This window comes from Bacidia gigantensis, assembly GCF_019456465.1.
Source record: "Bacidia gigantensis strain McMullin 20006 chromosome Unknown contig_246, whole genome shotgun sequence".
In the NCBI taxonomy this organism is placed as follows: Eukaryota; Fungi; Ascomycota; class Lecanoromycetes; order Lecanorales; family Ramalinaceae; genus Bacidia; species Bacidia gigantensis.
This window is the reverse complement of record NW_025408602.1, coordinates 654,138-680,132: the sequence shown is the minus strand read 5'-3', so window position 1 is coordinate 680,132 and position 25,995 is coordinate 654,138. Positions and strand designations below refer to the sequence as shown.

Genomic DNA, 25,995 nt, shown 5'->3' with positions numbered 1-25,995 from the left:
CAATTGATGCATGAGAGCTTGTCGAGGTTCAATGAGAGTTTTGCGGGGTTTCTCTATGGGCTGAATATGAATGCTTTCTGTGTGGACTTTCCTGAGGTGGGTTACAGCCGCGTGCACGTGCTTACCACACCCTTGGCCCCTGCCCTATCTAGCGGGAGGAATTGAAGTGAGTGGATGCGATCAGAGGGGCTGACACATTTACGAAGGCACCGATACCGGAGTCTTTTGCTCGTGCTCCCAATTCGAGCTCCAATACCGACCATCCCACCGTTAATGCAGCCAAGACACCTTCAAAGCTCGATCTGGGAGATGAGACGTTCTTGACAACAGACACCAGCTTCGTTGATAATCCACCGAGTACAAAGACAGCTTCGAAGTTTGCGACGCCAGCGCCAGCGCAACGGCCTGCCAGTGGTTTGAATAAGACAGGAGGAATGGGGGCGAATAGAGCGGGGAGAGGTGATACCGCAGGTCCTGGAAGGGGGATAGCGAGAGGAACGGCAGGAAGGGGAAGTGGAATAGCGAGGGGGAAGCCGAGGGGTGCAAGGTAGCGAAGCAATAGGACATTACGGGATATTTGATGAGGTTATGTAGTCTAATGGGATATGCTCACGCTACATACATACGTGCAACTCATACTAAGGATCACTCCAACGCCCTTTAGCAAATTAGCCAGCAATCTTCTGGGCCACCATTCAATCATGCTTGCCGCTTCATTCTCTCACACACCATCACACACTCTACGCATACTGCTCGCCGCTCTCTACATGGGCATCCGCGTGCTTGGCCATTGCATTCAGCGCGCTGCCGTTCTTGAACCACTCGATCTGGCTTCCATTGAACGTATGGCTGAGCTGAGCTTCCCAGGCCTTGCCGTCCTTCGGGTGAACTTTCAATGTCAAAGGCTGGCCTTCTGCGAGCTCCGTGCACATCACGTCGACTCTGTCGTCAGGATTGATTTTGTCATAGTCGGCCGGGTCAGCGAAGGTCAGGGGCAGCATTCCTTGTTTCTTAAGGTTGGTTTCGTGCTAGCAGAGTTAGCCAATACGCAAGAGGACACAGATCTTTGAGACTTACGATACGTGCAAAACTCCTCGTAATGATGGCAAGTCCACCAAGATGTCTTGGCTCCAGGGCAGCATGTTCGCGCGAAGAACCCTCGCCATAATTCCAATCACCAATCACGACCCAATGAAGGCCTCGTTTCTTGTAATCTCGTGCAGTCGCTGGGACCGCACCCACTTCTCCAGTCGCTTGATTCTTGACTTTGTTTGCTTCCCCGTTCGCGGCATTTATTGCACCAATAAGCATGTTGTTCGAGATATTGTCAAGATGACCACGGTACTTCAGCCAAGGACCGGCCATTGAAATGTGGTCCGTTGTCGTCTTGCCTTTGGTCTTGATGAGAATAGGGAGATCCGTGGCGTCCTTACCGTCCCAGGGCTGGAAGCTTGCAAGAACTTGGAGTCTATCACTAGCTGGAGCAACCGCAACATTGACGTTATTGCGGTCTTCTGGCGGTGCTTGATATGTATCCCTACCTGGATCGTATCCGTTTGAGGGAAGTCCATCTCCAGTGGGGGCAGAAAGTTTAAAGTCATTGCCATCCTTGTCTTTCAATGTATCTGTAAGAGGATTAAAGTTGAGAGTTCCGGCCATGATCATAGCGAGGACTAGATCTGGTGAGGTTACGAAGGAGTGAGTGGCAGGGTTTGCATCATTCCGTCCAGTGAAATTCCGGTTATATGAGGAAAGGATGGAATTGGGCTCGCCCTTCTTTACATCTCGTCGATCCCATTGACCAATACATGGACCACAAGCATTAGCGAGGACTAGACCACCAACCTCTTCGAGGGTCTTAAGCTGGCCGTCTCGTTCTATGGTAGCACGGATTTGCTCGGATCCAGGAGTGACAGTAAACATTGATTTGGCCTTTACCCCGTGGTTCAAAGCATCTCGTGCAATCGAGGCGGCACGAGACATGTCTTCATACGAGGAGTTAGTGCAAGATCCAATCAAGCCTACTTTCAATTCTTCCGGCCAGTTGTTCTCTTTCACTGCCTCCTTGAATTTGGAAATCGGAGTAGCAAGATCTGGGGTAAATGGCCCGTTAATGTGCGGCTCTAGTTCGGACAAATTTATTTCAACCAGTTCGTCATACTCTGCACCCTTATCCTCTCTGAGCTCGGAAGCGTAGGCTCGCGAAAAGTCTCCGATTGCTTTTCGCTTAGTCGCAGCCAAATAATCGTACATGCGGTCGTTGAAGGGGAAGAGAGACGTCGTGGCGCCAATTTCAGCTCTGTAAATGGTACTGAGTTAGCAATGCTCTTCAAGGTAGGGTTTTTTTAACGCCAAGAATTTGAAGAGGGAAAAGGGTGGGCAAAACCAGAAGAAAGAAATCCGGCTCGGGAATCTGGCAGACGTATCCATATCTCGGGACCTAGAAGGTATATGGACAAAGAGACAAAAATCCCGAGTTTGCGTATCCTTCATCGGCGTTCTCTTAAAGTGCGATATTGTAGGTGATGCAATGACCTGAAGAGCTTTAAGTGACCAGTAGCTCAGATAAAGGAGACAGCAGATGGGGATTTTTTGACGATCCATGAGTTTTGAAGATCTGAAAGGTAAGTAGTGCTTGACATCTTAGTGCTACGCCTCGAACAGCCTAGACCATGGACTACGTTGGTGGAAGAGGGCCGGTTGCTGAGAAAGGCGACATATATGATGTCGATTGGGGATATCTTGAAAGCCGAAAGAGACCCAGGAGTCTGAAAGAATGATCGTTGTTACCCGTGTAATTGAAAGGCAATTTGTTGCTACGTCTCCAGAGAGCTCTCGCAATCGTTTCAGGTCGGATCAAGATGTGATGGTGAGGAGCTTTCGGGCAGAGTGAGACTCGTTTCCATAGGAAAGGCTCAGGGCCGCTCTGGAATTGATTTGACGACCGGGCTGACAATCTTTCAAGGAAGAAGTGACAATTCCGGGCTCGAGGCCGGTTCGGTATGGACTCGGAGACCAGGCTAAGAAGTGCTTTTGGGGAGAGGGTGATGCTTCCCATGAAAGGATTTGAGGACCGTATGGGTTGAAATAGGTCGAGGCTATGGCCCATAGTCTGTCGTGGTGTCTATTTTCCTGGGCCCTAAACACCTCACCTGGGAGCTCCCCTAAACTGCCAAGGTAGGCAACCCAGAAGTAAAACCTAGCCTGGAAGAGCCCTTCCAGTTCCCTGCCAGAAGCTGGACATCGCCTCTGGCAGACCTTGGGCCAAGGGACCTTCTAAAAGTCGGCCACGACGACATTTCGTAAGCCGGGCTCAAGACTGGTTGTGCGAGGAAAGAGCGACTCTAAAGGTGTTTCGGGGCGATTTCAGAATAGTGTCGCCCGCTATGTTTGAAACAGCGATGCCATTCTGTGCAGGAGGATTGAAATTTGAATACGAATGGATATATGAGCATTTGTATGACGTGTAGCATCTACATACCGCGTGTGCCAAAAGTGCTTTGCCGCTCCTAGATTAGTGAAACGTATCTATGGCCCGAGACCTGAGAATGTGTAGTTGTGTATGAACCTGAAAGACGTAACGCGTAGACTCATACTGAACTCCAAAAGTACTTTTCGCCGGGATGTGTGATAGTAGTCATTTACTCTGCTAGAACAGACTGTTCTAGCAGCGCAGCCTTTGCAACATGTGTTTTTGTCACGAGATGTTCCGTTAATTTGGCCCTTTCTGTAAAAGCATGCTTGCAGATAGCACAGTAGTGCTTCTTCTCTTTTATGGCTTTATCTATGCAACGTTTGTCGGCCTTCTTTTGCGCACCAGGGTTTTCAGCGAGATACTTCTGTCTTTGCTTGACTGCTTTAGCTTTATACTGCGCGGGATCCTTTGCTTTGGCCTTTTCACGGCATCTTTTGACATTGACTTTTCGTTGTTCTTGGCCTTGAGTGCTTGTGCCTCCAATTCTTCCGCAGAATGTGTATGATCGCCCGCGGGTAGTTCAGTCAAAGCACTATGAGAGCAAAGGCCATCGTATTCAAGGCTGCCTCGGTTCCATAAGCAGCAGTTAGACATTCCGTATCCGTAAACCGTTTTGCTATACAATGTCCAAAGCGCAAAGGCGAATGTTGCTTCTATTGCCACAAACATGACCCGGTACACTGGTACTGTGGCGGCAGAGGTAGGTGCATAGAGCAAACAAGCCCCTTGTGTGTAATGGTGTAGCCCTCGGAAAGACTCCTTTGGACATATCTGGGTAACGTAACGCTGGTGCTCGAAAAGTACTTTTCGTACTGATCTAGGCGAACGGAGATACCAGTACGAGTGTCGGTCCCTGAAACAATGTAGACCCGCGATCGACAGCCTTGTCTCTCAAGAACCAGTAGGTATACAGCCCAAAATCTGAATCCCTATCATTCTTTGGCAGACTCTTAAAGAAGGCGATAGTAGGTGGCATTGTGGATTGCAGAGCCTCAGGTAGTCCGGGCGCGAGACTCAATGAGACAGAATTGAGGAGCTCATCCACGGTTTCATAACTATCCAGGACCTTGGAGAATATGTATTGGACTTGATTCTTAGGCGCCGTGCTTAACCAAGTCCAAAGTAGTAACGAGACGAATGATATTACGTCAGTTGTAGAGCTAGCCATCGCTGGAAGAGGCTTCTTATGCTAGCTGGACCGTTCGTTGTAACGTAAGTAGTTTAAAAGTACTTTGCTGTAGACTGGGCGAGGCCCCTTCTCCAGCAGAGGGAAGGTGAGGATACTGGATGAGCTGGTTGTTGTAGACGTAGATCGCCAAAAGTACATTTAACGCAGGCTTTATGACTCCCTTTGCAGTATTGCGACAGGCTGCTTCTGCTGCAGGTACGGTTCGTTGTAGACGTAGATAGAAGGGCGGCGCCTTGTTCGAGGCTCTCATAGCTGTCCATAATTGCAGGGAAGGGGCGAATCTGTTCCATGGGGAAGGAACATATCCAGTCCTGAACGGAGAAGAATAGAGGGAAGGGGCGATGTCCCAGGACCGATCACAGCTGATGGTTTTTTAAAGAAAAAAGCAAAAGAAAAGGGGCAATAGAGATAGAAGAAAAAGAAATACCAACCCCATGTTGCACACGGTCCTAGCACAGGGCAATATGTCAGCTTCGCTCGTCAAGGTGAGTCTTAGTGAACGAAGCGAGATTAAATTCAAGCCGGGGAGAGAAGAAGAGGACATACCCCATCCCAGTGGCAGACAGTGTATCAACACCAGGCCCATGATACTCGATGATCGCGCCAGTGCCTCCCTTCACAGTTAGTATACCTGCTACCTTCAGAATGATATCCTTCGGTGAGGTCCAGCCAGACATCTCTCCTGTCAACTTGATACCAAGCACACGAGGAGCCTTTACCTCCCAAGGCAGGTTAGCCATAACATCAACGGCATCGGCACCGCCAACTCCGATGGCCGCCATTCCAAGACCTCCGGCATTCGGGGTATGGGAATCAGTGCCAATCATCAGGCCACCAGGAAATGCGTAATTCTCCAGCACAATCTGATGGATAATTCCTGATCCGGGCCTCCAGAAACCGATGTTGTATTTTGCACACGCTGTGGAAAGAAAATCGTAGACCTCCTTGTTGATATCCTGAGCTCTCGCCAAGTCTTTGTCACCGCCTATCTGCGCCTCTATAAGATGGTCACAATGTACCGTAGTAGGCGTGGCGACGGAGGGCATGTTTGCCGACATAAATTGGAGTATGGCCATTTGTGCGGTGGCATCCTGGCAAGCAACTCTGTCGGGTCGAAGCTTTAGATACGACTTCCCACGCTCAATTTCTGATCCGTGGGGATCATCGAGATGAGAGTACAGAATTTTCTCTGCATATGTCAAGGGGCGGTTGAGTCTAGAGCGGACGACTTGAAGGTTCTCAGACATCTTCCTGCGGACAGTGAGTAGCGCTACTTGATTGGTGCATCAGTATTTCAATCATACTTGTAATTGATAAAGTGCCCCTAGCTAAAGATAAGTCTCTATCTTGCGGCAATTGTGCTTAGAGGAACCCTCACCTTCTCCCAATTGGTCATCTCGACCTTCTTATCTAACGGGTCGTCTGTGACAGTCGCGAATGCCCGCACCCTTGGTAACTGATGGTTCAACGTGTCAGTACGTGGTACGTAGCTCACAGTAGCTCACGGTTTCGAGGCGGTGGCGTCTGTAGGAAAGAGCTGAGACAGCTGAAAATTGACATACGATGCAGCCGTTCGACACCTATTCAGTATGTATCAGTATCGGGCACGGTATTTCGCTTGGCTCCTACACCCCAACAGCACGCCTTGACGGGGCGGTCGAGCGGGGAGACGTACAGCTCTGCCCATGCCCGTCCCGGCGAGAACCTTTGTAGATAGCATGGCTGAAGGATATCACTGGTGTCAAGCCGCGTTGGTAGCGCAGCTTGGGGGTTGGGTGAGGGCGTGGAAAGTGGAGCGCGGTCCTGCGCAGACAATGGGATGGCGAACGTTGAAGGGAGGGACCGTTATCTGCGTCCCAGCAGCCGAGGAGATGGGTCGGAAGCTACCGCTCTTGCCTCTAGAGCTCACGTGTGGCACGTATGATTCAACTAAGAACCACTTGCCCTTTCAGCAAACCTATGTGACCACCAGAATGGCTCTGTATATTCGAGAAGAACCTGTAGGAACACAACGGGTTGACCACTGGAGATGCATCGACCAATCACAGAATTGCTTTACTCATCCAGCAGAAGGTTCGACTAGCCGCATCCGCTGAGTAAGCGAGCAGAGGACGCCGCATCTGCTGGATTCGTATATGCATTCAGTCTGGGAAATCCTTGTAAATCATGTAGGATTTCAACACTATTGCAACCTTTGTCCATGTGAATTGAATATGCGTGCGCCAGTAGACGCCAAAATATGGCTGACAACGAATCTCCAAGAGTCACTAGACAGGGAACTCGATCTGCAGAAGACAGAGTCTCAGAAACAAAACACAAAAAGTCTGCCCCCAGACTCTATCATCGGAAGTCAAGAAAGGGCTGCCAGCGATGTAGAGCCCGGAGAGTCAAGGTAATTGTCCTGTTCACTCGAGTCCATTTCACTGCGTGCCGGGTGCGCTTCTGAAGACTTGCTCCTAAATCAATGTCATTATTTATGAAAAAAGTTCACGTTGATTAGCAGAATATTGAATATTCGTATGCTCTGTCTAGCGTATCAAAATCATTGGAATTATATTCAAGGCACCTTCTCCTTTTCAAAACAGCCATGAATTTCGTAGTGCAATGAACACATTTTCAGGTGCGGGTGATGGTTGGTTGGACAAAAGATAGCCACGCCAGATCTTTAAAGCTGAAATAAGTGGCTGTTGCAGTCCTAAAAGCTTAGCTTGTAGAAGTTGCTCAGGGATGCAATTGCCTATAATTGGCCCTTAACGCACAGGTGGTATCTTGAATCTGCCGTGTCAGATGCGTTGAGTACTAATCTTGTTGCTACTGGGTAAGAGTAATACTATATCAACTTCTCTGACCATTTGGATAGTGCGACGAGGTTCACCCTATCTGTGGTAATTGCAAGCGACATGAAGTGACTTGCGTCTATGATCGCCCAGAATCCGAAGGCAGCGGCCACGAGCACCGGAGTCACAGGATGGGCATAAGCCTTTCCAGGTCTCCAGCTAACTGCTCCAGTTTTAGTGACGACTCGGCTCTCGCAGAGTCCAGAGATAGGCGTCTCCTCGAGCTCAAATTGATGCATCAATATAGCACCAGCACTTTCGACTCACTCCTCGTGTCAACCAGTGCCGACGCAACCGAGATATTTCAGTCACTTATTCCAGCTTTAGCGCTCAAGAACGACGCTTTGCTCTACTCGCTGTATGCTTTGGCGTCTTTGCACTTGGCAGCGTTGGATCCAGACAACCCAGAAGTGATGGATGCTCATAGATCATACCTGGATCGTGCATTGCAAGCACATTTTCAGGATATCAGTAATCTGAATCAAGACAATGCAGACGCTGCTTGTACAACCTCAAGCGTTCTCCGCATCGCTACATTCAGTATGCTGCGGGACCGTCTTGTTATACCATACACGGTACCATTTCAATGGCTTAAGATGACACACGATTCAAAGAACATATTCATTCAAGCGTGGGAATGGATCAAAAACGAGGATTCGTTATCAATGCGCATGATTTGCAGGCCTCCAGCGATGACGATGCTCAACAAGGAACTATATGAAGAAAGTAACCGCGAAAGCTTAAAGTATCTCTTGGAGCCCCATGCCAACGAATTCCCTTCAGGGCTAGACGACATCGAGGTCCGAGTCTCTTATGAGGCAGCGCTGAGTCTTTTAGGTGGTGTGCAAATAGCGATTGACGCTGGACAAGAAACCGCGGCAGACATCTGTAGACGTGTAATCGTCTTCCCTATCTTAGTCCCAGATCGCTTCATAAAGCTTGTTGAGGAAAGTCAGCCGCGCGCTCTTGTCATCTTCGCGCACTTCTTCGCTCTTCTGGTGAAATTTAGAAATATTTGGTGGATTCAAGACACAGGGCGAAGGGAAATCGAGGGAATTCAAAGCGCGCTACCAGATGGGTGGCAACATCTTATGACTGTCCCGTTACGAGCCATCGAGGAATACCGGGATTAGAGCTTGGGCTCAGATATACTCAGACCACTTGGACTTATTTTGAACCTTGCCGTGGCTTATCTTGACAAAGGCAACCGCATTACAGGGCACGAACCCGAAGTCTACCTAACCTCATATCTCACAATCGGACATCGCCAGCGTTCCAATGTCAGAGAGGCGGGTGTTACTTAAGATTAAGGGGACCAAAGTGTGCAGTAGAGAAAGTCATGATATTTGGGAGAATTTCACGAGATTCGCTTGGCCTAGCCTTGCTGGGCTAGCCCGCACAGCCTAACGACCAGGATTCTCGCTTTCGCTCCCACCTGCCATCTCACCGCAGATTCTCCGACTAATCACAGCCACGCAATGCCTGACTGCTGTTTCACTAGCGAAGGATTGTGTACCTTTTCATACTACCGTTGATTGTTCGCGAGGTGTCACCAGTGCATAGCATGGCTGAGTCAAGTCAGAACGTGGCGCTATGCCTTGGTAGGGACGGTTCAAGTTGCGGCCAAGGAGATAATCTGAAGTTATAAAGATGGTACTTGCTGCCATCGATGTGATCCCCAAGAAATTCATACGCAAGTTGGTGCCAATCTCCAAAAGTTCATCCAAGAGATCAAAAGCATTCAGTCACTGCTTCATCTCAGCTCCCAGCCATGGCAGACGCGCTTTCCATTGCTAGCCTTGTCATCTATCTCATTTTATTGCAACCATCACTTTTCTGCTTGTGGAAGCATGGCTGGTCAGGTTTCCTCGGCTGGTTTTACCTCCAACTTTTCTGCGTCGTCCGTATCATTGGCAACGGCATAAACATCAACGAAGAATCAAATCACAAAACAAATTCCAAGAAATCCTTGATTGTGAATAGCATTGGGCTGTCGCCTTTGCTACTCGCAGTCGCAGGCATTCTCCATGAAGCGTAAATCATCCTTCTCCTATCCTCCTTTCATCAAGCTGCTTTTTGGAGCTGATGGCAAGAGTAGATACTCCGCAAGGAACCCTAACCGCGGACGAAAGCGAAAGGTTCTCGAAGTCTTCCTCGTAATCCAATACCATATGCTCGTCAGCGTCGCACTAGTCATCGTCGTCATTGGAATTATCAAATTGTTCGACGGCGATCAGGGTGACACCAAATCAGCCCTTTTGACGATTGGCTCGGCCGTTGTGATCATCGCGTGGCTATTACTCGTCTTGTGGGCTGTCCTTCAGCTGCTAGGACATTTTCAAGCTGGTGGACGAAAGGCAAACATGGCTGCTGCCCAGGGTGCTAAGGTCCGCCTTCTTCCCCTCCGAATCAGAGCATTGCTGACAATGCTGGTCAGTTGCTTCAAGCCGTCGGAATCGCCCTTCCTTTGATAGGCTTGCGACTCGTTTATGCTGTTTGCTTCCTCATGCTCGAGGTACATCATCCAACGGCCGAATTCCTGAGATCCCTAGCCGTCAAAGTTTGCCTCAGTACAGTCCCGGAAATGGTCGTGGTTGTGGTTTTTGTCTTGGTTGGCATTGTGACACGCGACATTCAAGCAGTCAAAAGGAATGGGGGCCAGGAATATCAGCGTCCTGCACGCGTGTAATACATCATCTTCTCTGACTTCATTGCGCTATCAGGACACCCGACAATAGCAGCTAAATCTACGACGCGAGACTTTTAATACCGAAATCTGTTCCTTTAATGTGTAGAGACATACAGAATATATGATTGGGCTTCTTCAATCTGTCTTTTGTGCCGCACATCTGCATTATTTGCACTACTTCCCCACATGCACGATCTCGAGTTTGTCGTGCATTGAATTTGGCATGTCTTCCCCATATCGCAGCTAGAAATTGTCCCTTACATAAAGGCGCAATGTTTTAAACAAGAAACTGTAGCTGACTTGCCTTCAGACGCATACTGCTCTGAGCGGCAGGCGTCAAAGAATTCTTCAAGTAGCAATAGCAGCTGACCTCAACAATTCATCAGTACTTGTCAGCATCCGGAGACCTAAACAATCGTTTGAGCCACGCTCAAATCAACCGCCGACAAACAAGGCAGTCTTATGTATGGCGCTTAAAGACTCTGGCAGAGTTATATGGAAAGATTGTCTCGCGGTGACATCCGTTCATTCAGACCGTTGCGAAGGAAACCCCATTTACTTTGTACGTTCGTTTTGTGTGCTCAGGTGGACACATTGATGATGTGATTTGCAGGCGCGTTTTGATTGATATTCAAAGCCAACTGGCAAGCCTTTCAAATCTTTTCAACCTCGACCTCGACGTCCATATCTACAGCCACCTCCGAAGTGCCTGCCAAGGATCTGCCCTGGATACCATTGTCTGTTCGCAGTCCCGCAGCAAGCTCGGCTTCCTTCTGCGTGTATGGCTCTTCCCGAAGCATACGTACTCTAGAACCAATAGGTCAGCCTAGCTCCCACTTCGGAGTCCTCGAAGCTTTTCAAATACCGTCGTTTGTGGTTTTTGCCCTTTCTATGTTGCACAAGGTTGTGTTCTCCGTCAAAGTACTTGGCACATTCAACACAATAGAAGTGACCTAACCCTGCCAGATCTTCTGCATTTTTTGATTTCTTATGGTCTTGAAGATGTTTGGTGGAGTATAAGTCGGCGTGGATTTGGTCTAGATCGCTACATGTAGTATCAGCTATTGAGCAAAGAATGCAGTTGGGAGGATTAGCAACCGCGTCCTCCGCTTCGTCTTGCTCCTGCGTATGGAGCCCATTCTGTGCTGAAATGTAGTAGTATGCTTGGGGAATGTGCTTTGCCATGGGGCCCCTAGAAATGGCGCCGAAAAAGAGTTTAACCTTACCGTCTCTACCTTAACTCGGGCTCAACTCCGCCGCCTCTACAGCGGGAAGTCTGCCAAGCCCGCCGCGAGAATGGAATGCAAAGAATTTTATATTTGTTGATCAGAACGCTGGTGCTCCGCCAAACTGTCTGAAATTCTCGAAAGCAACCCTTTGAAGAACCTTATGCGCGACTTGCTCTGGGCTTGCCTTTCGATTCCGACGCCTTCGCTATCTCCACCATCCCTGTAATCTCGCGCACTTACCGCACAGATGTCGTTTGGAGGGCAAACGCCAACTATAATAGTCTTGAAAGAAGGCACAGACTCTTCACAAGGGAGAGGCCAAATAATATCAAACATACAAGCATGTCTAGCAGTGCAAGAAACTATACGGTCAACTCTAGGCCCCTACGGAGGGGACCTGTTGATGGTAGACGAGAATGGCAGGCAGACAATTACGAATGACGGAGCCACAGTCATGAAGGCACGTCCATGCTTTGCCATCGTATAAGCTCATTCAGGCTGACGACTTTTCGACCAGCTCCTTGATATCGTTCACCCAGCTGCACGGATCTTGACTGACATAGCCCGCTCGCAAGATGCTGAGGTCGGCGATGGCACAACCTCCGTCGTCGTTCTGGCTGGGGAAATCTTGAAGGAGGTCAAGGAGCATGTAGAGCAGGGCGTCAGTGCACAGATAATAATGAAAGGTCTACGACGAGCAGGACAGCTAGCCGTGGATAAAATTGAAGAGATTCAAGTGACGACTGACGGTGGGAAGCAGAGAGAGACATTAAGGAGACTAGCAGCTACCGCTATGAGCTCAAAACTGATACACAGGAACAGCGACTTCTTCACAAAGAGTAGGAAATGAATATAATGTCCCCAAGTGGGAGATTCAGGGCTAATGTCGGCGCAGTGGTTGTCGACGCAGTCCTCTCATTAGACCAAGACGACCTGAATGAAAAGCTTATCGGTATAAAGAAAATTACAGGCGGCGGCCTTCAAGACTCCCTATTCGTCAATGGTGTGGCATTCAAGAAAACCTTCTCTTACGCAGGGTTCGAGCAGCAACCAAAAAGCTTTAAAGACCCCACCATAGTTTGCCTGAACGTAGAGCTCGAACTCAAAAGCGAAAAGGACAATGCTGAGGTCCGGGTGGATCAGGTGTCAGAATACCAAGCCATCGTAGACGCCGAATGGCAGATCATAATCAACAAGCTAGAGGCCTTGGTAGAGACAGGCGCGAAGGTTGTGCTGAGTAAATTACCGATTGGTGATCTTGCAACACAGTACTTTGCAGACCGAGACATCTTCTGCGCCGGGCGAGTCGCTTCAGACGATCTTGAACGGGTTGTCCAGGCCTGCGGTGGCACTATCTCATCCACATGCTCTGACATCCAACCTCAACATCTGGGGACGTGTGAGCGATTCGAGGAACGACAAATAGGTGGCGAGCGCTTCAATTTCTTTGAAGGGTGCCCTGCAGCCAAAACCTGCACGCTGGTGCTGAGAGGCGGCGCAGAGCAATTCATCGCAGAGGTAGAGCGGAGTTTGCACGATGCGATCATGATAGTCAAGCGAGCAATCAAGAACAGGAACATTGTTGCTGGAGGAGGCGCTTGTGAAGTAAGACTGCTTTTCCATTCCTACCATTCCCCCCTTTTTTCCAGGAACTGGCCCTGTCCCCCAAATACTGCATCGAGCAGAACTCATCTCGCCGGATGCTTACACACCGATATAGATGGAAGTATCAAACCACCTCCACCGCACAGCCGACCTCGTCGGCTCATCCGTGCGAAAACAACAAGCAATCATCAAATCCTTCGCCAAAGCCCTCGAAATCATCCCCCGCCAACTCTGCGACAACGCCGGCTTTGACGCTACCAACGTGCTCACCCAACTCCGTGTTGAGCACTCGCGGCGACGAAATATATGGGCAGGCGTTGACTTCGACACAGGCGGAACGAAAGATATGATGGAGGCCTTTGTGTGGGAGCCGGCGTTGGTCAAGGTGAACGCGATACAGGCAGCTGTGGAAGCGAGTTGTCTGATCTTGAGTGTTGATGAGACCATAAGTGAGTTTTCCTTTGACGTCTTTTCTGGATCCCCTATTTTTCCTGTTTTGACTACGCCCGAAGCTTGCTGACTGTTGCGCGCAGAGAATGAGCCATCAGAGCAGCCACAAGCGCCGCAGAGAGGACTGCCGCCCGGTGCTGCTCAGAGAGCATTAAGGGCAAGAGGAAGGGGAATGCCACGGCGGTAGAAGCTGAGACGGAATTCAACGACATAGATCATATAGCGACTCGTGCACAACCGCACATTCAAATGAATGGACTCATTAAGACAAATCATTAGCGATCTTCGCCTCATTCTGTCCGAAGGGCAGTGAAGGGATGGACGACGGCCTTCCACTCAATCTCAGACCTGACGAGCAACGTTCCAGCTCAATGACAATCAAGCCAAGAATTCAATTATATCTACGGCGGATAACAGGAATGAACGAAGGCTCACAGCAGCATCAAATATCAAAATCCCATATTTTTCAAGAGCAACCAGACCTCCCACCCCCCAGATACCCTCCCGAATAGTCCGTCATACTCCCCCTCCTATCCTCCTCCACGCCCGCACTCCCTCTCATAATCTTAATTTCCCCCGGCCAATATCCCTCCACGAACTCCACATCCTTCCCGTTCCACTTCGCCGCCCGCTCCGCCCGCTCATACACCTCCTTCCTCTGCCTTCTAAACGCCGCAAGTTCCTTCACTGTATCCACGACCTCCTCTCGCCGCTTCGGCATCGTTTTCATGGGAAGGTAACCCAGCTGCTTTGTCCCCCCGCTGACAACGACGAACTTCTCGTCACCGAGAGCCGGAGATATGGCAGGCTTACTGGTTGTTTCTGCTGCAGGGAGGCCGCACTCTTCATCATCGTCGAAAAAAGTGAAGTCACCCGCCGCTGCTTCCCATAGAGCCTCGCTGTCGGCGTCTTCGGTCGACGATTTAGTCCTGTTTGCGAACTTGGAAGGCTTCACTATGTGAGGGGAGAGGTAGGATGCTGCGCTCGTGGCGTCTTCCGGGGCCATCTCAAGGATGATGCGCTGTAAGGCGAAATGAGTCCTTTTCCGGGTATGGCTGTGGCGGATTTGGCCGGACGTTGTGCGGCGAGGAGAAGAGGTTTCCAGCTGGGCTTGCTGGGAGGAAAGGTGGGCTTCGAACGCACAGGATTTGATGAAAGTAATGAGGGCATCAACGAGACGGCGAGTGGGGGTGTAGCAGGGGACAGAGGTGAGGTTGAGGGTACGAAGGTTGGGAAGCTTGCCTGGGATAAGAGCCGTGGGGGTAGTTGGATCCCGACTTCGATACTCCAGGCGTTGCTTTTCAAGCATTGCTACACGGTAGACTGGACTGTCTTTTGCTGGGTTCGAGACACTGTTTCGGTAAGGGTTATTGCTTCTGAAAGGGTTGTTCTTTGCGAGACCGCCGGAGATGCCATTAACATCCTGAGCACTGATGGAAAGGCCAGTGGCACTCAGCACCGTTGACTCATCATGGACGCTAGTTGAAGGACCTTCCAAAACCTCGGGTGCAAAGACGCTACCTCGTCTGATGTCTGGTGTCTCTGTGACAAGACCTTGAGTTTTCTTGTCACTTGATAGAGCCGAATTCTCAGGAATATCACCCAGTAATTCATACGTAGGTGCAAGCTCTGTACTTTGGAGCTCATATAGAGGAGGCTGAGTATCTTCCAGCTCTGGCAGGGAATCTCTGTCTTTGACAAGCTCTGGGCATTTGTCTTGACTCTCAAGCTCGAACAGCAAGGCGTCGGACGTGACCTTTTCTTCAATGGCGGGTTCAGACACACTAGTATAGTCTATACGTATAGAAGTCATGTCCGAACAATATTGCTCCAAAATAGGGGTGAACTTAGCCAGGTTGAGTCGCGGCCGGTGATCCCGATATATGATCTCGGGCATATTGTATAATCTAGACGGAGAGGTTTGGTCGTCCGCCGGACTACTTAGTGAGCCAGCATTGAAAACGCACAGCCTCTTGGTACGAGCCAAAGCGGCAATGCCGTTCACACTTAAGTCATTGTCTGCTATTTGTAGGTGCGTGATCCCTGGGTGTTTCATGTCTTCGAAGGGGAGTCGCCTGACAACGTTGCTGGTGAGCCTTCTCACCAGGTTCTCTTCGTAAGCGTCACTTTGAATTTCTTCGAGCACCACAGGATCATGATATGGCGATTCTGAGAGCAAGGCTCGATCAATGTGACTTGCAGACCGATGGTTCCTGCGGCCGTTAGGCCCTTCTGATGGTGAAGGGTCTGAGGAAAAACAATTTCGTAGAAGAAATTGGACCGCATAGTCGGTAAGCCGATTGTTCCGCACATCTAAACTTCGTACGCGTACATCTACAGCAGCTGTAAGTACCGCGATGTCAATGTCTCTGAGATAGACGTTGCGCAGCTTGAGAACTTGCAGTAACGGCAACTTGTAGAAGCTTGAGAGCACCGATCGATCTCTCACGGCTAAAGTGCCGGAGAGATCTAGATACGAGACAAACGGCAGATGCTTGAGCGCTTCAGCTAATCCCTGAGATGTGGTGTTCTGACAATTTGAAGCAATGAGCAACCGCAACGGAAAATTTGATGCTCCAGGGAGCGTGACGGAGGACAGCACCGAGTTGCGGCGAGCCAAGGCAAGTAAAGCTGGATGATCGAAAAAGGGGAGGCGCGAGACAATAAGAGACTGGAGGTTGGGAAGTTGCTCAAGCAGATCACGAATCCATTCTGCTCGTGGTCCATCATATAGCTAGATCACTTAGCATTTTATTGCAATGCCGCTGGATAAGGATTCGTGGCCAGGGCCTACCTCTGCTTGCGCTGGGGGAAAGTGCAATGTATGAGTCAGCTCCCGAATAGGCAGGCGAACTCTTTTCAGGATTCGCTTGAATCGAGTCAATGCCACTATGGCATCTCAGTGACTCTTCTACTCGTCTGATCTCTGAGTACATACCATAAACTCTATCCCTCAACTCCGGGTCATCGTGGTCGGCGTCACCTGCAAAGTGGGCGGCAGGATTGCCCCACAAACAGGGAGAAAATGTCTTTTGAAAGTCACGACTCACTCTCACAAGGCTACATAATGTTGAAGAACAGATGTAGGGGGCGACAAGCGGCCAACCATCTCGGGCGATTGCCTCGACGTAGGATGGTGGGACGTCATCCATGGCAGCTCAGATGGCGAATTCAGCGTCTCCCCGTGAGCCATTCTCCTATGGACTGAGGTGCGTTATATAAAGGAGGCAAGGCAGCTGTGAATGAGGCTGTGAATGTCTCACTCACTCACCTGCCCCATTAGGCGCACATGTCGTCAGGCTTCCTTCCAAGCCCTGGTGGCTGGCCTTACGAAATCTGCCCGGGGGGCGCTACAGCCGCAAGCGGCCCGAGGTGTCCCACCGGCAGGGGGACTAGGGGCGGGGAGAGGAGAGACCGCCAAGACATGCTTTCAAGATCTTCCAACATTACCGTCGTCTTCCAAATCTTCCCCTTCCATTCCCCTTCGAGTTCTTATTTTTGATCTTCAACGCTCGGAAGTTCGCGTTCGCAGTCGCACTGATCTTCCTTTTTGCTTTGGCCAGTCTCCCCAGTTTGCTGGCCTTGTCATGCTGACTCATCTTCTCCTTCGCCTTGGCCCCGTCCGAATCGTTTTTGATCTCCGGATCAGTCGTTGTTTCAACATCTCCGTCTCCGTCTTGATCACCCTCCCCCGCTCTCTACTCTTGTGTAAGGTGTCGTCCTCATCGCTTTCCTGATCTTTCCACTTTGGCTCAGGTTTCCATTTCGCAGTGTTAGGCCTGATGTCAACCTTCCGAGTCGTCCGCTTCTGACCCTTTTTCTTCCAAGCCTTTTTATGTCGCTGTCCATCACCCTGACGACCTTCGACCTCGGCGCCTAGACCGTCGTCCGTGAGCGGGCCCTGGTCTGGACCAAGAGGCATTTCAACCTGCTGACTATCTTCTACCTGCACACTCGGTTTTATTGTCGGCTTGTGCATGGCTGTAGGAAATATCTCTCCTTCCATCTCCCGCATGAGCTCAAGATCTTCATCCAGCTTCTCGTCTTCCATATCCCTCAAATCTTTCACTATGGCGCTCAAAGTTCGGCCCAGTGGTCTACGAATTTGGCGAGTGGCAACAGGGCTCCATGATGCGCTTTGTTCTCCTTCATTGTGCCCCTGTACTGACGCGGCGACCGCTTGACTGTCCCTCCTGAGGAAGGCCGGTGTATTGTCAAAGCGAAGCTTTCGCATACTGCCCCGCGAGCTTGGCGTACTGCTCTTGATGATTCTTTGGATTGAAGGTGTCACTTGGATATCTAGCTTGTCCTTCATGATTGGATCATCCTCTTGTGACGCCTTTTGAAGAGCCAAGTTCTTCGTTGGTGTCGCGTGAATGTTGTTGCTAGCATCTCTTAATGATCGTCTGTTCGGTTGGGTCCTGCTCGCTGGTGTGGTGGAAAATGCATCAAACATTCCAAGAACTTTTCCGTCTTTCTGCGGCGTGGGACCAATACAGGCGCGATGTTGACTTGGGCTTAGCAGGAATGATATTGGAGGATCATATGGATCAACAGCTGCGGGGTGGGAGCTTGGGAGCTGTTTCTGACGTTTGCTTGGAGTCTCATAAGGGTCCTGCGTTTCACCTAGCCCAGAAGAAGAGCGCTTTCTTTGCGATGGCGTACTTGCAATGTGTCTTTTCGACAGTCTCTCTCGGATAGTATTGTACTCTTTGTACCTTGTGGCTTCGAAGCTCAGCATGACGATTAGTGTCATTGCTACACGAAATTTACTCACTAATTTTGACGTCTTGCTTGACATCGTCGCGGGAAGGCTTACGACCATCATGGGCAGCTGTAAACGAAGCCTCCCACTCCTTGAGCCTCTGGCGCAATTTAGCGCACCGTTGATCCAGCTCAGGTATTGACATTGTGTGGTCAATTTAGGACCTGTCAATTCCCAGGTGCCGTGATGGCCGCAAATGCCGATATAGCTGGAAAAGCATGCTTCGTAATCGTGATAAATGCTTAGAAGAAATGCAGAACGTCGTAGCGACCCCAGAAGAATAATTAATTCTCGTACTTGCAGAATCAATATATGGACCAAGAACGCGCTCGCGGGTAGATCCGACGTGCGTCACGCGTCGTGGCTGTGGTGGCTGTGCTTGTCATTCTTTCTTCGACAGCAAGCGAATACTCACCTGGGGACTATACTTGGGACTGGTCAACGAGGCTTTCTTGCTTATTCGCCTCTGCTAACTCAACGCTATCTCCTACATATTCTCTGTAAGAAAGTCTTTCTCACAGTCGTGTTTCAGTCCTAGCACTTCCGGATGAAGGGTTGCGCATTCTGAATGACCTACAAAGCATTCATTTCAATGTACTTACTCCCGGGATGATACTGCAATGAAGTTGTTTCTCATTTGCTCATCCCTTTTCTGAAAATCAAGTGCACTTTCTTCAACCAGGCCACAGCAATCGGGTACCTAATTGCAGCCTTGGCGTGTCAGGTTGATGCCTATCCTGCCTGGCGCAAGAAATATGCATAAATGACCCAAACAATGCAGCTTTCTTGTTGACACCATCACAAACGCTACCGCACTCATGACCACATCATCTATATCTCACTCTCTCTTCGGTGGCGCCATCATAGCCTCAATTCCCACAAACTTCGCCGATGTGTCCTCCATCCGCCAAGTTCCCGATAACCAAGAAGTCTTCCTGCGCACCGACGGCTTCACATCACTGACGATCGACCTCTGCGAGCGTGTCACGTACTTATCATCGCTCCAAGCAGCGCTTGAATACCATTTCTCAGATATTGTGGCCGAAGGAGACGCCAAGCGTACTTATGCTATAGACACTGACATCCGTTTGCCGAATTTTCCTGATATGGCCGTGGGAACGTTGATGGCCGTTGTTACACCACCAGCACCGACGGAAGGGAGGGAGCGAAGGGAGAACGAGCCGAAATTTGTGGTCATTCTGTTTGCGCTGTTGAGGTTGGAGCAGCAGATGACGGATGTGACCGTGGCGCTGAATGTGCCTTGTACACCTGGTGGACCAGAGGCTGCTATGATGGAAGTTGAAGATGTGGATTTTGAGCGGGGAAAGTATGGCAGTGTTGTAGAGGAAGGAAAGGAAGTGCTAGGGGATATTTTGAGATCTTTAGAAGTGAAAGATTGGGGTATGTTCGGACCTGGAGGGTAGAGAACGCGCCAAGTGAAGGGTAGTGAGGTTTTGAAGAAGGTATCATAAGACGAAATGCTTGTCACAATCACCAAAACAATCCACAGAAGAGCTCTGAGACCATCCACAGCTCAATCACCAAGCTCCAAGTGTTTGAGCTCATTCATCATATTATCGACAGCATCTTTCGTGGGCAAAACCTTCATCGCTTCAGCGCCGCTCATCTTCCTCTTTCGAAATTCTCGACCGAGTATAGCCATTATTTCACCAAAACTTGCCCCAGGATTCGCCTTCTTGGTCCTTTCATGCTCCCTCTTCACGAAGTCTTGGTACTCGCTCCGCTTTCCTTCTGCGGCACCCTTTCTCGGCACAGGGCGAATTTGCATCAACTTCCCCTTACATGCTCCACAAGAATGCTTGGCAGGGTCAATACTCTTACTGTGGCGTTTATACTCGGTGCCACATTCCAAATTCGAACAGCTCCAGATATACTTATACGAAATCTCATAGCTGTGCTTAGTGTTTACCTGCACACCACGGTCTTGGAATGCTTTCGTACACCTGGCTGCCCATTGCTTGAATTCTTTACCATGCGGATTATCTTTCACCCCGCTAATCATAAAATTAGCAAGGTGGCAATACTCATGAGCCAAGACGTTGGTAAGTCTCTCCTCATCGTCGATAACCTTCTCTGCCAACTCAATAGAGGCATGGTGTCTATGAGTGGTTTCTGAGGTTGTGCCGTCAGTATGCTTATGCCTTATTGCCTCTCGCCGCCAATTTGCTCGACCGGCTGTCGACGTCAACTTCTTCGACCAGATGATCTTGATGCCACCAGTCGACTCTGACATCTGTGTAACCTGACTGTTACTGATGATCTGATCTACCTCCGTCAGGAAGCATGTAGCCATGTCGTGCTTTCGTTCATTAAAAGCCCTGTGTTTCGCAAGAGAGGCCTTGTCCTTCTTGGCTGCGCTTTTCGTGGGGCTTTTGGACGAAGGGCCGGAAGGTGGAGCCTTCGAAACAGAATAGTCATCGAGGATTAGTGGCTTTCGACAGCGTGATTTTGGTGTCTTCTTTGGCGAATACTGGTCGTTCCAGTCATTGATAACGTCTTGGCTCCAGAAAGCATCAATACTCGGTCTATGCGGCATTGGTGGAATCCGTAGCTGCTTAGAAGGTGATTGGAGTCGCCTTCTACCCGGACTAGATGGTGGCGTGATCGGTATATCATTGACTATGAGCTTACGAGGGGATCTAGACTTTGCGGGAGAGCTAAATCGATGAGCTTCGTTCTCGTGGCTGGCGGCGGTACTCACAACACAATGACTGATTGTAAGTCATCGGTGGGCGAATCATCCGTCTGACTAGGCTCTTGTTCGTCAAACTTGGCACTGGGAAGCTTATGAGTCTTCTCCAAAAGGGGAGGATCTTTTGGTGGCGTAAGTGAAGGCAAGCTTCGCGAAGAAAATATTTTCTTCGGTGGATGCCACCGCCCCGCATGGAGCTCGTGGCTGTCAGATTCGTCCGCGGTGCTGTCCGAGTCAGAGACGATAAAGCCCGAGAGATCCGTGTATGTGTCCTCGTTCTCAGTTAAGGATGATTCATCATCAGCGACCTCAATGACAAATTTGGAGTAATCGACCGGAGCTTTCGCGAGCTTTCTTGGGCTAGATCTAATGAATGATTCGCTTTCTCCCAAGATTCCATCGGATACCTCCTTTAAAGCCTGTATGTCCCCGCCGCTTGTTTGTATTTCAAGAGATAGTGGCCTCGGATCAGTATCATTGCCTTCTCTCAAGTGGTTCAGGCTCCTCTGCTTTCTCGGCTCACTTTTCTTTGTAGAAACTCTGACAGACTCTCCATAAGCACTTACGAGATCATTTGAGGGCGCTGGAATATTTATAACTGATGTCTGCCGCTTGGACTTCTCTGCTACCACAGGTCGCACCTTCCCTGTATTTAACCTCGCCATTGCTGGCCTTGCAAGTAATGAAAGGACATATTAGGACGGGGACTTTCGAATCGTAAACAACGCGCTTTGGCAGGGCAACAGCCGCTTTCAACGCTAGTGGCGATTACGCGATACGGGCGGTCAAGCCTACAAACGTCCAACATCAAGACTTTTGAAAAACCAACTTTGGATTTTTGATTTTTCAGATTTTGATAATGGTCAAAAGCATGGTGTAACAGTACAAGCTATCTCTAAAACTATATCTTAGGCCATACCAGGCTTTAAACAAGCCTAATGCAGCTAGCTTGCGATATAATCTATCTACAAACGTATTTCTTAAGCCATATTAAGCTTAAAATAGGTAGGGAAATAGCAATGCAGCTATGCAGCAATGCAAGCTGTTTGCAAACCTATTTCCTAAGCTAGATTAGGCTCAGAATAGCTCAAAAACAACGGAGATAAGGAGCATACAGGCATGCAGCATTGCAAGCTATCTACAAGCTTGTTTCTCCAGCTAAATCAGGCTTAAGTAAGGCTCAAAAACAGTGGGAAGGGAGCTATGCAGCCAGCTAGCGATGTAAGCTGTTTGCAAGCCTAGTTTTCAGGCTCAAAAACGATAAAGAGGGAGCTATACAAGTATATAGCATTGCAAGCCGTCTATAAAGCTGTTTCTCGAGCCAAATCAGGCTCAAAAACGGTGGGGAGGGAGCTATGCAGCCAGCTAGCTATATAAGCTGTCTGTAAAGCAGTTTCTCCAGCCAAATCAGGCTCAAATCAGGCTTAAAGACGGTGGGGAGGGAGCTATACAGCTAGCTGGCTATGCAAGCTGTCTGCAAAGCAGTTTCTCCAGCCAAATCAGGCTCAAATCAGGCTCCAAGACGGTAGGGAAGGAGCTATGCAGTTTCTCCAGCCAAATCAGGCCTAAATCAAGTAGGGAAGATATTGCGCAAATGCACTGTTATAGATTACACTTGCAAGCCAGTTTCTCAGCCTAAAAGTAAGCAAATTCTAAGGAATAATAGCAGAGAAAAGGCTGTATAGCTAGAGAGTACTGCAAAGAGCATGCATGCTGTCCTAATTAACTATTACACCACGATTTTGAGTATAATTATATCCTCAAAACCAAAAATCCAAAGTTGATTTTTCAAAAGTCTTGATGTTGGACGTTTGTAGACACGACCGCCCGTACGCGATAATGATCCTCAAACGCGCAGGCTTGAATGCCTGAAGATTATACTACGATAGGGGAGTTTCTGATCACCAATATCCTCTTCTCCTTTATGTGCGAGCGCTACTTATTCGGCACACGGCCATGCGAGATCTCAGTCGCAGGAGATAAGGGGCTACTGCGTTTTGGAAGGTCCGACATATAAGGCACTCTCTCGTGCCTCTAGCTTTATAGTAGTCTTAGAACACGTCTACAGCAAAAGATAAGCACTTTCTAAGGGCTGCCTTCCTAGAAACTTATATAAGATTGTAGACTGACCAACCTCGGCTGAATTCATCCGAACATTTGTCAGCTTACTCTATATAAAATGCCCGCTATGAACATTCCTTCTCGCCGCCAGATCCTTCCTTGAGACATTACCAGATTTTCAGGATGTCGGTGGAAATTGAGTTTTTCGACCTGCCTAGTAAATCACCTTGCAAGGCTTGGTCCATCAACACCCTTCGCACGCGTTTCATCCTGAACTACAAAAACATCCCATACAAAACTACTTGGGTTGAATACCCGGATATAGAGCCCACTTTCAAATCTTTTGGTATTCCAGCCAATGAGTCTGGTACGGCTTATACTGTTCCCACCATTAAATTACCCGATGGCAGATATCTGATGGACTCCCAACGCATTGCGCAGGAACTTGAGAAATTGTACCCCGAACCGTCCCTTTACCTTGACGACCCAATTCTCCAAGAGGTGTTGGAGGCTTTCGCAACCCTCTCTCCTGCGATCGCTGGTGTATACCTGCCAAAGTGTGCGAGGAATGTTCAAACTCCGAGGTCAAAGGAGTATTTTGAACGCACAAGGTCGGCGAAATACGGAATGCCATTGGATCAGCTGGAGCAGGAGACAGGTGGAGACGATGCATTCAAGCGAGCAAAGCCGGGCCTGAAGATGGTAGGGGAGGTTTTGAGGGCTAAGGGAGGCCCATTTTGTTTGGGCGAGGTCGTAAGTTATGCTGACATTGTTATTCTTGGTGCCTCTGTTATGTTTGAGAGGATTGGAGAAGGCGTCTTTGAGAAGTTTGTGGAGATTGAGCCGAGCATAAGGAGATTGGTGGAGGCGAGTGGCAACTTGTTGGACAGAGTTGACCACTAAGGCACTTGCGCCCCTTGTCTTGGATGGTTTTGACAGGCACTTTTTCGTGGTTCATATCGCTACAAGCACGCTGCTCACGAGCCAGGCTGGCCACCATACGCACCAGACTATCACTTGTGTCCGCATCCCATTGACAGTCCATCCAAAAGCCGCTTGGGTCAGAATGTCGACGACGCCTGTCTTGGATATTGCGCTTATAACCCATAGTACCGAAGGTGGAGAGACCACGGCTATTACGACGCTGTAGAATGCTTTCCTTGTCCTTGGAACATCACTCTCTTCTTCTCCCTGCAGACATGGAATGAACGAAAGAGGGGTTGCAAGCAGCCCAACGAATAGTGATAATGAAAAGTTCAAAGTCGCTAGCGTAGCCAAGAACATTCCCAATAGTAGTAATGAAAAGCAAAGCGTGAGCGTATGATGCTGATTACTTATGTGACCTTCGGTGCGGAGTGCGAATACTGTAGGTAAGCCCATGCTAAGGGCAGTGAAAGGCGCGAATATAGCATCAAAAGTCTAGACCTCAGTCAGATATGTCGAAGTCAATTTGAAGGAAACGGTACTCACGTCGCGGGATATATTGTTGAATAAGTATAAGGGGAAAAGGCCGAGGAAGTGTGCAGAGAAGACTAGTACTAGTGGTATGAGAAGGTGACGCTCGACTACTTTCACGGACTGCTTAGGCGCTACTGCGATCAGGCCATCTGTTTGCACAATCTCAACCTCAGTCTTAGATCCCTTTGCAGGAATTGTCGAGGCCATAGAAGGTCTTTTTGGTCGTCCACTGCGGATCCACAACGCGATCGCCATGATGGAAAAGTTCATAGCCACCAGCATTGCACTAGGCAAGTATGTGCCTATACTGACAAAGCGGTCCGCCTGCATGAGTAAGTAGAAGAAGAAGCTCTGATGAAAATGTTCCAGCAGATTGTTCAAGCTTCTGAAAATGCTCTCTACGACACGACCCATAGCCATTTCGTCCTGTGGCCCATCCCCCACGGTTTGCAGGGTAATAGCATCCACATGGTAGGGAAAGAAGCTGCCATGGGAACCAGCGGAGAGGCCGACTGCCTGGTTTGCCATACCTCGAAGCATGGTCTCAAGGCGCTCGAGGTAGCTATCCTCGTGATGCCACATTCGTTGGAGGACAATCCCAATACCCATCTGTCCGCTTGCAACGGACACCGCGGTGTTGATGAGATCGAGATTGGGCAATTGTCCATTTATGCCATCATAGACGATGTGTATGGACTCAAAGCGATGGCTGTTCGCCAGGTCTATGACAATCGCACCTTGAAGGGCACCACTCTTAATAGATAGAGGCTCGACAGAAGATGAGGGCTGCTCGTCATGATATGCATCAACCCATGCTTGAGGGCCCGCTCGACTATCGGAAGTGATAAGTATGATTATGTCCTTGGACCATAGCGACCATCCTAGAGCTGTTTAGCATGTTACTGCCTGAAGTAAATGCAGACCTACGACTGAAATATCTTCCTAAAGTAAGCACCAGCGTAACACCATAAGAATTCAGCTTGTTGTCCATATTCTCCCAAGCAGCAGTAAGAACGACAGCTTCAGTAGCGTCGCCGCGTGGGGCTCGCAGCACTGCATAAACATTTTGACCTTTATAAGTATTGCCTGCTGCTTGGTACTGGAAATTCTGAGTGGCAGGCTTCAATCCTGCCGATTCGAATATTTCTCGCAATTTCGCGGAGATCCTATCCACTGTTAGCCCCGTACCCCCAATTTTCTGAACGTCATCCTCTTACGTGTTCTGGTCCTTGCCTGTCACGTCCTCGATCTCATGCCTGTAGGCGTTGAAGATCTGCTGTTCGCTGCCCCCAAAATAGGTATGTACTTGACCTGGGAGAAGTGCATTTTCAGAGATGTACGTATGTCTTGAATATTGATTCAATGGCAAGAGCAAAAGCCAGACGACTCCAATGAGGACCAGGAGGGCAGAGATGTAGGGAGGGACACGGAGAAGACGCGGATCTCGTCTTAATGCTAGAATAGCAGGTACTGATGTCCGTCCTCAGCCATTCTTGCGTCTCGTGATAAACAGTTGACAGCTAC

The 25,995-nt window shown here is 49.3% G+C and overlaps 8 protein-coding genes across 8 annotated transcripts; 4 read left to right on the top strand and 4 right to left on the bottom strand.

Annotated features, from left to right (window-relative positions):
* Positions 1-740: 740 nt before the first annotated feature.
* On the bottom strand, positions 741-6,384 carry KY384_005873 (uncharacterized protein; the record flags this gene model as incomplete). Its single annotated transcript, XM_044814371.1, has 8 exons — positions 741-1,028; positions 1,078-2,299; positions 5,096-5,113; positions 5,211-5,915; positions 5,969-5,988; positions 6,043-6,120; positions 6,227-6,244; positions 6,340-6,384. 8 exons carry the CDS (start codon positions 6,382-6,384, stop codon positions 741-743), a joined length of 2,394 nt encoding a protein of 797 aa, XP_044668521.1.
* A 493-nt stretch (positions 6,385-6,877) lies between these two features.
* Positions 6,878-8,634, top strand: KY384_005872 (uncharacterized protein; the record flags this gene model as incomplete). The annotated part of the gene is made up of 2 exons (XM_044814370.1): positions 6,878-7,056; positions 7,680-8,634. The coding sequence occupies 2 exons, from the start codon at positions 6,878-6,880 to the stop codon at positions 8,632-8,634; spliced, it is 1,134 nt and encodes a 377-aa protein (XP_044668520.1).
* Positions 8,635-9,864: 1,230 nt separating this feature from the next.
* On the top strand, positions 9,865-13,661 carry CCT7 (T-complex protein 1 subunit eta; the record flags this gene model as incomplete). The annotated part of the gene is made up of 6 exons (XM_044814369.1): positions 9,865-9,933; positions 11,667-11,879; positions 11,937-12,258; positions 12,315-13,024; positions 13,140-13,473; positions 13,558-13,661. The coding sequence occupies 6 exons, from the start codon at positions 9,865-9,867 to the stop codon at positions 13,659-13,661; spliced, it is 1,752 nt and encodes a 583-aa protein (XP_044668519.1).
* A 279-nt stretch (positions 13,662-13,940) lies between these two features.
* KY384_005870 (uncharacterized protein) lies at positions 13,941-18,299 on the bottom strand (the record flags this gene model as incomplete). The annotated part of the gene is made up of 4 exons (XM_044814368.1): positions 13,941-16,208; positions 16,269-16,363; positions 16,413-16,457; positions 17,177-18,299. 4 exons carry the CDS (start codon positions 18,297-18,299, stop codon positions 13,941-13,943), a joined length of 3,531 nt encoding a protein of 1,176 aa, XP_044668518.1.
* A 758-nt stretch (positions 18,300-19,057) lies between these two features.
* Positions 19,058-19,663, top strand: KY384_005869 (uncharacterized protein; the record flags this gene model as incomplete). Its single annotated transcript, XM_044814367.1, has 1 exon — positions 19,058-19,663. The coding sequence occupies one exon, from the start codon at positions 19,058-19,060 to the stop codon at positions 19,661-19,663; it is 606 nt and encodes a 201-aa protein (XP_044668517.1).
* Positions 19,664-19,773: 110 nt separating this feature from the next.
* KY384_005868 (uncharacterized protein) lies at positions 19,774-21,617 on the bottom strand (the record flags this gene model as incomplete). Its single annotated transcript, XM_044814366.1, has 2 exons — positions 19,774-20,839; positions 20,962-21,617. The coding sequence occupies 2 exons, from the start codon at positions 21,615-21,617 to the stop codon at positions 19,774-19,776; spliced, it is 1,722 nt and encodes a 573-aa protein (XP_044668516.1).
* Positions 21,618-23,196: 1,579 nt separating this feature from the next.
* On the top strand, positions 23,197-23,916 carry KY384_005867 (uncharacterized protein; the record flags this gene model as incomplete). The annotated part of the gene is made up of 1 exon (XM_044814365.1): positions 23,197-23,916. The coding sequence occupies one exon, from the start codon at positions 23,197-23,199 to the stop codon at positions 23,914-23,916; it is 720 nt and encodes a 239-aa protein (XP_044668515.1).
* A 51-nt stretch (positions 23,917-23,967) lies between these two features.
* On the bottom strand, positions 23,968-25,962 carry KY384_005866 (uncharacterized protein; the record flags this gene model as incomplete). Its single annotated transcript, XM_044814364.1, has 5 exons — positions 23,968-24,432; positions 24,484-25,352; positions 25,399-25,637; positions 25,689-25,817; positions 25,943-25,962. The coding sequence occupies 5 exons, from the start codon at positions 25,960-25,962 to the stop codon at positions 23,968-23,970; spliced, it is 1,722 nt and encodes a 573-aa protein (XP_044668514.1).
* Between the last annotated feature and the right edge of the window lie 33 nt (positions 25,963-25,995).